General features: G+C 37.4%; 1 protein-coding gene across 4 annotated transcripts in view; it reads right to left on the bottom strand.

The window, feature by feature from the left end:
* LOC110447131 (transcription initiation factor TFIID subunit 1-like) overlaps window positions 1-13,850 on the bottom strand; it is a 38,473-nt gene that overhangs the window by 12,533 nt on the left and 12,090 nt on the right. For 3 of the 4 annotated variants that reach the window (XM_021492599.1, XM_021492602.1, XM_021492601.1), the window contains 16 exons: window positions 13,634-13,775; window positions 13,193-13,210; window positions 10,562-10,692; window positions 10,067-10,147; window positions 9,588-9,857; window positions 8,889-8,973; window positions 8,536-8,635; window positions 7,803-7,926; window positions 6,898-7,014; window positions 4,206-4,342; window positions 3,492-3,551; window positions 2,162-2,273; window positions 1,725-1,930; window positions 1,330-1,438; window positions 1,101-1,199; window positions 272-364 (listed from right to left, as the gene is read on the bottom strand). In XM_021492599.1, coding sequence (XP_021348274.1) covers window positions 272-364; window positions 1,101-1,199; window positions 1,330-1,438; window positions 1,725-1,930; window positions 2,162-2,273; window positions 3,492-3,551; window positions 4,206-4,342; window positions 6,898-7,014; window positions 7,803-7,926; window positions 8,536-8,635; window positions 8,889-8,973; window positions 9,588-9,857; window positions 10,067-10,147; window positions 10,562-10,692; window positions 13,193-13,210; window positions 13,634-13,775 — 1,884 coding nt within the window. The remainder of the gene's footprint in view (window positions 1-271; window positions 365-1,100; window positions 1,200-1,329; window positions 1,439-1,724; window positions 1,931-2,161; window positions 2,274-3,491; window positions 3,552-4,205; window positions 4,343-6,897; window positions 7,015-7,802; window positions 7,927-8,535; window positions 8,636-8,888; window positions 8,974-9,587; window positions 9,858-10,066; window positions 10,148-10,561; window positions 10,693-13,192; window positions 13,211-13,633; window positions 13,776-13,850) is intronic. The other variant, XM_021492603.1, reaches the window with a different exon arrangement.

The following is a 13,850-nucleotide window of genomic DNA, read 5'->3' as shown; positions in this document are numbered from 1 at the left end:
ACGTACGCTCACTGCAATCAGGCCACTGTATATTGTTATTACTGATGGGTATTTTTTTTATAAGAACAGTACAAGGTTGACCCTTCTCAAATTATATGACGTATATACAAGAAAAATTGGGCATGAAAACAGAATGATATTTTGATTTTAATACATTTATTCATATCATTTTATGAAAATTGACCACAAAAAACAAAGAAGATTTAACACCACATATTTTATAACAGAGGAATAACCTTCTACTATTTTGAACAATAAAACATATGCACACCTCTCTGATGGTCTGGAGGTCCATAGGAATTTTGACGACCCTGTAATAGTCTGGTACTTCCTTAGTACTGACAGGGAACAGGAATGGTTGTGCCTGGATACAAAACATAACACATACCATATCACACAACAATACACAGCCTAATGACCACAGACAATACCAAACGTATCTGTTTATCTGACATCACAGAATACACAGCCAAATGACCACAGACAATACCAAACGTATCTGTTTATCTGACATCACAGAATACACAGCCAAATGACCACAGACAATACCAAACGTATCTGTTTATCTGACATCACAGAATATACAGGTGGATAGATTTCAGCCCGGACTGAAATATATCCATTCACACCATAAATGAGTGCAATCTCAGATGACTATATATATATGTGTGTAGTATTACTTTTATTACACACCTACAATTATCTTTATATGCTTACTATACTTTCTGTAAAACAAGACTCATTCCTCAGTACTTTTTTCAATTTGCTTCCTTTAAACTTGAACTGAACAACAATGTCAGACAGAATGCTGACTTCACATTCCGTATTTAACATAAACGTCACTTAAATTATTATTATCCATTATTGTTTTAATTCGTTGATTTGAATAACTGATACCAAACCAACAAGTACCAGCCAAAAGGAGTCCAACTACTGGGATTATACCACATCTCCTGTAAGTACAGTGGTAATACAAGGCTTTGTATTGCTTAGGTGAAAAATGGTTGAATCACATTATATGGGAAGATTTGATAGATATGTATTGAATTCTATTACACCTTTTTATATAACTATTGTGTGTCTAGCAATATATTACATACGTTAGGCATGTCTCGCATCTCATTCAGAACACTCTCCAGTACAGTTGACAAAGTCACAATGGGATCAGTTCTTCGCCGATTGGATGTCTGCTTCGGTTTCTGAAATAAAAAGTTCCAAACTCACTAAAAACTCCCTAAAACACATACTAAAGCATTGATTCCATTTAAGCCACTTAACCTCTTAAGGATAATTACTTAAGGACTTGGAGGATAATTTTAGATAGCATACCTTCAGGTAGTCACAATGTATGACCGATCCCACACGCTTCTTTTTCTCCGGTTTATATGCCTGCTTTGGGAACTTGAGCAGAAGGGACTTCCTCTTCACTTGTTCCGCACTGAAAATTAAAAAAAAATCCTTACAATGCCATCAACCAAAACATAGGTAAGTTATGTTTTAATGCATTTTAAGGCCTTGGCGATCACGAGAAACATTTATGATAAGTAGGATATTTGAAATTGCATAGTGTTAATCCATTTTTAAATTAACTCATTCTCCCCTGAAGACACATTTGAACTCTTCTCTGCAAAAGCACGGAAAGTATAAGGATATTTAAGATATCCAGCTTCATAGCAAATTTGACTCGCAACACTGCTGAGACACATTTGCACTATCATACTTACTGCTCCACCAGGTTCTTAGAGAACTTGATTTTCGTTCCCTCCACATTAATGAGGTCATTGTCGACCAGGAGGTTCTTCTCCTCCTCTTCCTCCTCCTCCTGTGTCATGGCGACCTGGACTGGGGCTACGTTACCCACTTTGTTGTAGTTGGGACACTCTTTATTGGTCCTCATGTGACCAATCTGACCACAGGCACCACACTTCAGCTGTTAACAATCAAATACAATTTCTAGCTTTATCTCATACAAGAGGCACAAGGGCATTCAAGCTTACTGGAGTGGAAATGGCTCAGAAGATCTTTAAAATGGTTTAAGTTCAAGATTACTTTGGCACAAAATCCCTTGCCACAAAAACTATTCTGGCAACATTTGGTTGTTTTCTAGTGTATAAGAATTACTTTTCCCTACACCTTTACAAGGCTTAAAGAATAACGCTACCTTGCTGGCTTTGATGGAGAGAGGCTCTTGCTTCTTCTTCTTCTTTACTGGGGGTGGAGCAAATTTCTCTCTCTCCTCATTTCTCTTAATCCTTCTGAGTCGTTCCTGTAGTCTGTTGAAAAAAGAAAACTACATAATTCTACTGTTCACAAATGCAAACATCCTTTAAATCATAATTTGTCATACAGATCTTTGTGAGATTAATTAACAAGAAATCCCAGAGGGATCTTGGCGCCCACCATTGTACCATCTTCATTAGTTCTTTGTCAGTTCGATCTTTTCTCTTCTTTCCTCTAATCTGTTTGATCGAGTCATGTTAACAGTAAATGCACCTTGAGGTAACTTTTGATCTAAACTTAATACTGATGTGTATGAAAGCCAACCTTCAAAGTGAGTTTGTCATTTCACATATTTACTAGTACAGTACTTAATGTGAAAGAAACAGAATCGATCATTGCAATATGAGAAGGATCTGTTTAGTTCTTCCTTTAGCCATTTTGTTTTTATAATCAGTCTCAAAATATAACATGCACAACGAGGGATCAAGGGGAACGTACATATTAAATTTGAGAAAGATCCCTCAAGTTATTCCTGAGAAAGAGTACTAAGAAACCTTCAATGTCAAAAACCGAAGATGGCTGTTGGTAGGCCATTTTGTTTAACTGATCAGTTTCAAAAGTAAACATGAACAATAAAGGATAGTGGGGAACCTGCATATAGAATTTGAGAAAGAACTCTCCAGTACTTCCTGGGAAATAACACTAACAAACCTTAACTGTCAAAATCAAAGATTTGTTTATTCGATCAGTCTCATAAGAAAATATGCATAACTTCATACCAAGGGGATGGGATGGCTGTCGGTCGGCCATGTTGTTTATCTGATCTGTCTTAATAGTTGCCCTTCACAACAAGGGACCAAGGGGAACCTACATATAAAATTTAAGAAAGATCCCTCAGATGCGTCCGGAGAAATAGCGGTAACAAACTTTCAATATTAAAATCCAAGATGGGTGCCTGTCGGCCATGTTGTTTATCCGATCCCTCTGGTACTTCTTGAGAAATATCAATAACAAGAATTGTTTAAGGACGGACGAAGGACGCAGGGTGATTTGAATAGTCCACCATCAAATGATGGTGGGCTAAAAATACATTAAATCTCAGAACTGTGTGTTTCACAAAGGACATGAAAGGGAACATATATTTCCCAATATTAATCCTGTCTTGTAAATTTAAGAACTTTCGGAATGACAGCAATTTGTGAATCCTAATCCAGGCACGATTTTCTATGTACTAAGACCATAAAGTTGCCGGGCTTCTACATAATACAAACCTTCTTTTTTCCCTCCTCATGTCTTCTTTCATAGAATCATCCATAGCTGCAAAATTTTTACTGGAAAAAAAAAGTGTAGAAATTTATCACCATACAATCTTCTTCATAAAATACTGCTTCTTCCAACTATGACAGAAACCATTATTATAGAATGATACAAAAATATAATCCAACCAAATGCCAGAAATAAAGCCAGTTTAGACAGGGATCTGGATTGGACAAGGGCCAGTTTAGACTGGTTATACTGTATTTCCTAATGTTGATGTAGCTAAATGTAAACAAAGCAAAAAAAATAATTAATTTTTCTTATTTAAATCATAACTATAACTAAGAAAACTCTACATTTTTTTAAAATACTTATCGTTTTAATGATATTGAAGTTTCTGAATGAATTAGGGCTATTCAAGCCTCCGAATGACTGAGAGATGTGGAAGGATGCTGAGAGATGTGGAAGGATGCCTAAGTTTTTCAATGAATGCAAGGTGAAGGATATTAAAACTTCCCAATGACTAACAAACTTATATTACAAGGAAAATGAGACCCAACATCCTCTAGTGGAAGTTCAGTGAAGTTCTGTGTACCCAGTTGATGGATTCCTAACTGGAATTCACTAGTCTGGCCATGAGAGTTATCACTAGTCTGGCCATGAGAGTTATCAAAATGCAAAAAAAGAGATGACCTGACAACATCAAACTTAGATTAGTTGTGACCTACATAAAGGAAGGGTCCTTCTTCTCCCGGATCCTCACATAGGTATCGATCACTGCTGGCTTTAACACCCATTCTGTCCTCGTGTATTCCTTTCCTTCATCATTTCTAAATGTTCTTGTGATCTTTAATTTGCGACCAGTCTGAATAATAAAACAATCATTAATAGTATACTATATATATCACATGTAGCAGGTTGACTTAACTCCACTACTGACTATGTTGGCTGCCTATATATACTACAGACTGAGGCTCAATACCTACCATGTTGGCTGTCTATATATACTACAGACTGAGGCTCACTACATACCATGTTGGCTGTCTATATATACTACAGACTGAGGCTCACTACATACCATGTTGGCTGTCTATATATACTACAGACTGAGCCTTACTACCTACCATGTTAGCTGTCTATATATACTAGAGACAGCGACTAGCTACCTACCATGTTGGCCATCTATATATACTACAGACTGAGGCTCACTACCTACCATGTTAGCTATCTATATATACTACAGACTGAGGCTCACTACCTACCAGGTTGGCCGTCTATATATACTACAGACAGCGCCTAGCTACCTACCATGTTGGCTGTCTATATATACTACAGACTGAGGCTCACTACATACCATGTTGGCTGTCTATATATACTACAGACTGAGGCTCACTACATACCATGTTGGCTGTCTATATATACTACAGACTGAGCCTTACTACCTACCATGTTAGCTGTCTATATATACTACAGACTGAGGCTCACTACCTACCATGTTGGCTGTCTATATATATTACAGACATAGGCTCACTACCTACCATGTTAGCTGTCTATATATACTACAGACTGAGGCTCACTACCTACCATGTTGGCCGTCTATATATACTACAGACTGAGCCTTACTACCTACCATGTTAGCTGTCTATATATACTACAGACTGAGGCTCCCTACCTACCATGTTGGCCGTCTATATATACTACAGACTGAGCCTTACTTCCTGCCATGTTAGCTGTCTATATATACTACAGACGGAGGCTCACTACCTACCATGTTGGCCGTCTAGATATACTACAGACATAGGCTCAATACCTACCATGTGAGCTGTCAATATATACTACAGACTGAGGCCCACTTCCTACCATGTAGGCCGTCTATATATACTACAGACTGACGCTCACTACCTACCATGTTAGCTGTCTATACATACTACAGACTGAGGCTCACTACCTACCATTTTGGCCGTCTATATATACTACAGACATAGTCTCTATACCTACCATGTTAGCTGTCAATATATACTACAGACTGAGGCCCACTTCCTACCATGTAGGCCGTCTATATATACTACAGACTGAGGCTCACTCCCTACCATGTTGGCCGTCTATATATACTACAGACAGAGGCTCACTACCTACCATGTTGGCCGTCTAGATATACTACAGACATAGGCTCAATACCTACCATGTGAGCTGTCAATATATACTACAGACTGAGGCCCACTTCCTACCATGTAGGCCGTCTATATATACTACAGACTGACGCTCACTACCTACCATGTTAGCTGTCTATACATACTACAGACTGAGGCTCACTACCTACCATGTTGGCCGTCTATATATACTACAGACATAGGCTCAATACCTACCATGTTAGCTGTCAATATATACTACAGACTGAGGCCCACTACCTACCATGTAGGCCGTCTATATATACTACAGACTGAGGCTCACTACCTACCATGTTAGCTGTCTATATATACTACAGACTGAGGCTCACTACCTACCATGTTAGCTGTCTATATATACTACAGACTGAGGCTCACTACCTACCATGTTAGCTGTCTATTTATACTACAGACTGAGGCCCACTACCTACCATGTTAGCTGTCTATATTTACTACAGACTGAGGCTCACTACCTACCATGTTGGCTGTCTATATATACTACAGACAGCGACTAGCTACCTACCATGTTGGCCGTCTATATATACTACAGACTGAGGCTCACTACATACCATGTTGGCCGTCTATATATACTACAGACTGAGGCTCCCTACCATGTTAGCTGTCTATATATACTACAGACAGCAACTAGCTCCCTACCATGTTGGCTGTCTATATATACTACAGACAGCAACTAGCTTCCTACCATGTTGGCTGTCTATATATACTACAGACAGCAACTAGCTACCTCCCATGTTGGCTGTCTATATATACTACAGACTGAGGCTAACTACCTACCATGTTAGCTGTCTATATATACTACATACTGAGGCTCACTACCTACCATGTTGGCCGTCTATATATACTACAGACTGAGGCTCCCTACCTACCATGTTAGCTGTCTATATATACTACAGACAGCAACTAGCTACCTACCATGTTGGCTGTCTATATATACTACAGACTGAGGCTCCCTACCTGCCATGTTAGCTGTCTATATATACTACATACTGAGGCTCACTACCTACCATGTTGGCCGTCTATATATACTACAGACTGAGGCTCACTACCTACCATGTTGGCTGTATATATATACTACAGACTGAGCCTTACTACCTACCATGTTGGCCGTCTATATATACTACAGACAGCGACTAGCTACCTACCATGTTGGCTGTCTATATATACTACAGACAGCGACTAGCTACCTACCATGTTAGCTGTCTATATATACTACAGACAGCAACTAGCTACCTACCATGTTTGCTGCATTTAGGTCATCTTCCTTTTGCTTGTTCTTGTCTTTGCTGTCCTCGCCCAACAACATCATCTTGTGAAGCTCCCGTCTCTCTGCCTCTTCTCTCTCATGGCTCAGCTATTACAAACCAAAACAAACCATGCCGATTGATACAACAAAATATTTAATCTAGAGGCAATGATATATTTATAAAAGCAAAATAATCCAAACTCAGAGTATAGAGCTACATTTACATTTTCCATACAATTATCTGGAATATTTTCTGGGAGTGAGACTCTTTATCTAATGGGTAAGAAATAAAATCCTCATTTGTTTTGTATGCTACTGTTGCATTCTTTGGTAATCAGCTAACTATTTACATTTTTTTTTTTAAATTCTTCTCTATTTTACAACTCTGACCTCAAAATTACTAGAAATATTTAAGACACAAGAATAAGGTGCTCGAATCTGATTCATCAGTTTGGAAGGATAGTACACAGAACAAAATTGGTAATTATACAAGCATTGATAAGAAGTTATGGACATGTTTTCTTTATCAAGTATAAAGTACAAATGACAGTGGGTTAGAGTCGCGGTGCAGTCAGAACTTATACAGGTAAAACTGGTCATCTGATCTGTCATGCTTACATTAATAACATTACTCTAAGACATGACATGCATATCAGATCAATTCAACCTAGATGTAATCCCTAAAGCACTAGGCACATGACTAGTGTGTCTAATATGGAAGATTACCCACTTAGCCTATTCTTAAATTTCATTCTTTACTCCACCTAGATTAGGAAAGTATAGGTTTGGTGAGGAACAAAGACAAGAGTTCCATCATGTATGTGACCCTATTTTGTCTTGTCATACAAAATCTCATCAAAATTTACTTCTGATTCCCACAGAATCAACATTAATACCTGAGAACTTGTTTTCTTATTGACCAGCATGCTTTCAAGGTTCTTGCCCATTTCCTCAAAGTCAGATTCATTCCCGGAGCTTGAATCGTCGTCAGTAGACAAGACTTCATTTGAGGATAACACTCTGTACAAAAACACAATCAGGATGTGAACTGATTAGTTTCTTAAACAAGCAAAACTGATTTCCACAACAGATCTTAAACCACATCGTTTCTGTCATACTGAGCATGAAAGGATAATCACAACACAATAACAGCCATGAGTATAGAAAATCTGCTGTAAGCAGTTTGTTAAAATATAGGTTATATAAATTACATTCATGGTAAACCTCCAGTCAAACCCAACAAAATTAAATAAATATTGTTAATCCTGTTCGATTACACAAAATAAGCCGCTAAAATGAAAAGTAGTTCCAACCATCTGATTCGACATCGGCAAAAATCACGTCAAGTCATTGATACTGGACAACAACAGCCTATTACGATATGCAGACTGCAAAGCAGTAAATGTTTTCTTAAGTATTGACATTTTTATTTTTCAAATTATCTGCCTATTTTGAACTGACCGAAGGTTTACTGTAATGCTTATAGATACTCAGGATGTAAAATATCTCAAAGGGCCAAGGAGTGTATAAATTCAAGACCAACATGTGCAAAGTCTCAAAATCAATATCATGATTGAAAAAGATGCATAGCAGTCATCATACCAACATGCTGTTTGCTTTGATTCTTACCTATTCTGCAGGTCAAAAATTCTTTGGCACTCCTCTTTGTAACGCTCTTGGTGCTCTGCTACAGAGAACCGATTCCCTCTCGCAAACTTACTCATACCCACTGAAACACATCAGCCGAGGAAATTCTCACACTATGTCTAAGGTGTAACTGGTACTTAAAAGGAAATCAAAATTATAATTCCAACCCTTCAACCAATGAAATCAAAACATTACAAAAGTATTGCCATCAGCTCTAACATAATTAATAGTTGACATTGAACACCTTTATTTCAATATGCACAAATTTTACTGCTAAATGTATGGACCAAATAACAGACTGGTCCAATGTAAATGGCCTGAGAAAGGTTACTAACCTTGACCATCCTGTCCAGCCTTGGCCTGCTCTGTAGACATTGTCCTGACCACATCTATCACCTCCCATCTAGACAACTTGCGGATCTGAGACATAAACTTTAATACTTAGTGTGTATGTACACATATTAAATATTCTGTGACATATCAACATTGATGCTTTGTATATGTATACATATTTAATGTATGACGAGACTATATCACCTTCTTTCTGTCTATATCAGACACAACTGACTTGTTGAAGGATTTACAAAAATAATCCAGTTCTAGCCAAAACAAATTAATTGTGAACCCTAGGTGAGATAAGAAATCAGTTCACAACAGAGTTAAATATTCATGAGGTAATTTCTTATCTGGGAACACACATTAATGTGGCATTCCAAGACACAAAATTTAAAAGTAAGCATGTTCAGTAAATGTCGTTAAAAAAATTATATACAGGATACAGGTTTCATGTCTCATTATGTTTTCATGTTTTCATAAAAATAGTACAAATGTAGCATTTGATTTGTTTTTATTAATAATGTTTTAGTGTTACTTCAGGACAGATGTTTTCTGTTGTGTTGGAATCTGCATATCTATTTATTTCAAAGAATTTCACAAAAATAATGCTGCCATAAAAATTACCCTGTACCTAGTATTATACATACAGTGTACTTTGCCCGCAAAATGATAACTGAAACTTTAACAGCAACTGTTACCTCAGAATCTGGCAGTCCAAATTTCCTCAGCAACTGCTTAGCGTCCTTGAGGGAGAGCTTGCGGAGATCAGCATCAGTTCCAGTGACAGTCTTTTTCTGTGGTGTCTGTTGCTGGCCCTCTTCCTTAGGCTGTGGTTTGTTAGGTACTTTCACGTAGGAGAAGCCCTCGCCACAGCCGGTAGGGTCGGCGACACCTGTCAGATCCAGCAGACACTTACCCTTGAGAGAGGCTATAAAGGCCCTTGTTGTGTTCCATGGGGCCGTTTTTACCTGGGGAACACAACAAAAGTGGAAAGAGATTAAATGTTAACTCAATTGCTCTTAAATTCTATTAAAAAAATATTTCAAGTATTTGCAAATTTTCTGTAACAGTGATTGTAGAACTATATCAGAGATTTGCTTTTACTCCTGTAGGTACTGACTAGCATGTAATGTGTGAAAAAATATCCTATGATGCAGTTAATAATGTTTAAACAAACCTCATCTTCTATCTTCATCTGTGTTTCCTCCTCGTTGTCATCCTCTGGAGCAAATAATGACCGCTCTCCATACCCAGCGTCCTACACAAAAAATAGAAGCATTATCCCAACCTTTCAATTGATATTACCCAGCACTTATAGCACATTTACTATGCCATACATACAAAAAATGGAAATATTATAACAAGTCACAGAATTACATGTTCAGGTATAGCATTCAACTATGGCCCAACAATACACATTTATCTGTCAAAATGTTGAAAGTCTGGTATTGGGGCAAGAGAAAACTCCAGGCAGGTACGAGTAATGGGTAAAATATACTGGGTATAGGTCTATGATACACAATAATACATCACAGCATTGCTGCATATATGGATATTTATTAAGCTCACAAAGGATGATGTTGACCTTTCATTACAATATAGTCGAGACACCTTTTGCCTGTATTGACAGATACAAGCTGTTACGTGTAAAACAGTAAGGAGGACAGCTGACCTTCAGCCTCTGTTCAGCAGCCAACATGCTGTAGTAGGCACAACACTGTTCCGGGGACACCATAGCCCTCATCTCATCCTCTGTAGGCAGGCGGAAGTCTGGCTTCAGCACCCACCAGTTAGAGTCCATACCTGGTACATATCACAAACCAATAAACTCCCAATACGTATAGCTGAACATACACCAGGTAGTTACCAATGTCTTACTATAAATATTACTGTATATAAAGCTATCTTTGTCAGGTGAATCTAAGAATTCAAAATGACAGCAAACATAATACAATTTTATATCTCCAAATTCAACACTGCATGAAAAACTCTAGATCTTTGTACATGCATTTGTCTGATAATCAATACTGCATGAAATCAAAGCTGCCGACAGTACAAGTCCAATCCAATTCAAATCAATATTATTTTTCTCATTATTTTCTAATTTTGTATATTGATTTTTTTGGGTTTCCATGTGTGATTTGGGAACTTCAATTGCATCTTGAACCATTTTTACTTATATTTAAGTTTTCATTTATTTATTTTTTTCTTTGAATTCCTTCATGTTACAAAGCATCTACAAAATATATATTTTAGAACAGTAAGTAGTGTTCATTCTGCTGAATGCATAATCTAATGAAAATGATTTATATTTCAGCTTTTGGTAAATTCCCTTATCAAATTGGAAAGAAACAAATTCGTAACATTACTAGGAGTCGGGTCAAAACATAAAGGCATGAAAACCCCTGAAAAGTGAATATAAAATATCTTACAACTAAAAGGAAATCTAAAACTATCTCTGGAGTAATAAATCTCACCTCTAACAGAGGTAAATCTCACCTCTAACAGAGGTACATGTATAACTGACATCACAAGTTTGTATTTTTATTGCAATGGCAAAATTCAGATAACAAACAACAATAACTAAGATCATTTGACAACACTGGTCTACTAGAATCAATAAACCCAATCATCGTTAAAAAAAGTTAACTCTGAAAACTGAAACACCAATTAAGGAAACATAAAATATAACAAGAGGCCCAGAGGGCCCGTATCGCTCACCACGATATCTAAGCAATCATGGCAAAATATTCTCCAAATGAGATCCAAGGGAATATGCCCGACCCCAAGGCCAATCCTTGTAGCATATCTGCATTAGATTTTTCATGCCCAGCAATTTTATGTATGGGATGGGGATCTCAACTGTTTCCAAGTTGTGACTCAGAAACAAGGTTGAAGTCAGACCCCAGGATCAATCCTAATATCATGACTGCATTCGTCTCTTTTTGCCCAGCATTTGTATTTATAGTTTTGGGGTAGGAATCTCAACGGTTTCGAAGTTATGACCCAGGGGTTAAGTCTGCAAGGGTGGGACAGACCCTGGGATCAATTCTAATATCATGACTGCATTCGTCTCTTTATGCCCAGCATTTGTATATATAGTTTTGGGGTGGGGATCTTAACCATTTTGAAGTCATGACTCAGGGGTTAAGTCTACAAGGGTGGGGCAGACCCCAAGGCCATCCTGGAAGCATATGTGCATTCTTCACTTTATACTCAGCAATTGTATATATGGTTATAAGGTGGGGATCTCAACTGTTTCCAAGGTGTGACTTAGAAACTAGTTCCCTAGGGGTTTGGTGAGACCCCAGGGTCTATTCTAATATCAAGACTGCATTCGTCTCTTTATGTCCAGCATTTGTATATATAGTTCTGGGGTGGGGATCTCAACTGTTTCAAAGTTATGACCCAGGGACTATGTCTCCAAGGGTGAGGCCAGACCCTAGGGCCATCCTGGAAGCAAATGTGCATTCTACATGGTTATACGGTGGGGATGTCAACCATTTCCAAGTAATAAACTTTCTTTGGCCCCACCCCTTAGCCCAGTTGGTCAGCCCCACCATTTGTACAATTTTTAATCCCTGCCTCCCATGAATGCTTCCTACCAAATATGATCCATATCCATGGCATAGTTCTACAGAAGAAGTCGTTAATAGCAATATAGCCAAATTGCCCCCTTTTGACCTGCCCCTCAGCCCCTTGGGGGGTCAGCCCCACCATTTGTACAATTTTGAATCCCCACCACCTAGGAATGCTTCCAGTCAAATTTAGTTGAATTCCAATCAGCAGTTTAGAAGAAGAAGTCATTTAAAGAAATTGTTGACGGACGGACGACAGACGGAGGACGACGAACGCCACGGTATGGCATAATCTCACCTTGGTCCTTCGGACCCAGTGAGCTAATAATCAAAGTTGACAGAAGGACCAATATGGAAACACAGCTTACACAGTAAAAAGTTTTAAATGAAACAAACAATTTGTTCAGATTATTTAACTTTCTGCAATAAATAAAATAGGTAATCACTGAATTAAAATCATGTATATATGCCAGGTTTACAATATTATTAGGAGAAAGTCCTGTCTTTATCAGGTAAATAAAATGTAGTTGTCTTTTTGGAGTTTTAATTTCACAATTCTTCATCTTTAATTTCTTATTTTTCACAACAAATGTAGTCACATTCCTGAGCAGACAAAGCATGCTATGTTTATGATATTATATTTACGATATTATGTTTAATGATGGTACAATGTATCTGTGTTGGTCCTTCACAACCAAGAACACTTAAACAAAAACACCAACTACCATATTCATCTGGCTCCTCTGAAATATTTAATTTTCAGTGACATATCACACTAGTTGTCTTACAAACAAAATGTGTAAAAATTGGAACTAATTTAAATGATATACATTGTATAAGTGAAACACAGATAATGGCTACTTATTAACAAGTTTTTCATGATCTAAAATCCGAAGTTCAACATGCTGATGAAAGTCAGAAATGATTCAATAATAAAAAGAAAAACTTTTTCATTATAATGATTCTCACTTCTTTTACTACTATGACAATACCTGGCAGTACATACACATGGATACATCAATAACAAAGAATTTAATTTACTTCTTTGAAATTATCCTCCAAATACAAGGTCCTTTCACTTCAATGCAAGGTCGTGAAGTTTTCTTGAAAAATTTATTTAACAGTAAAATATATCAAAGTTAGTTGTTTAAAGTTTCATAACTCACCTGTGCGTTTGAAGTCTGCACACAATTTGAGCCTCTTTCTGATACTGCTCTCAGAGTGAGAGGGAAATGCATGTTTGATATCATCCATTTTGATTCTTTTCGGTGCATCTTTGCTTTTCCAAAACAGGCGATAGATGAAAACCTTTAAAGATTCAAAAGTATTTATCCACAGTGGACATCTGAATATGAACTGCTCATTTCACAGGCGGAAAAACTC

This window comes from Mizuhopecten yessoensis, unplaced genomic scaffold (genome assembly GCF_002113885.1).
Source record: "Mizuhopecten yessoensis strain PY_sf001 unplaced genomic scaffold, ASM211388v2 scaffold3229, whole genome shotgun sequence".
NCBI lineage: Eukaryota > Metazoa > Mollusca > Bivalvia > Pectinida > Pectinidae > Mizuhopecten > Mizuhopecten yessoensis.
This window is presented reverse-complemented; position numbering and strand designations above follow the sequence as displayed.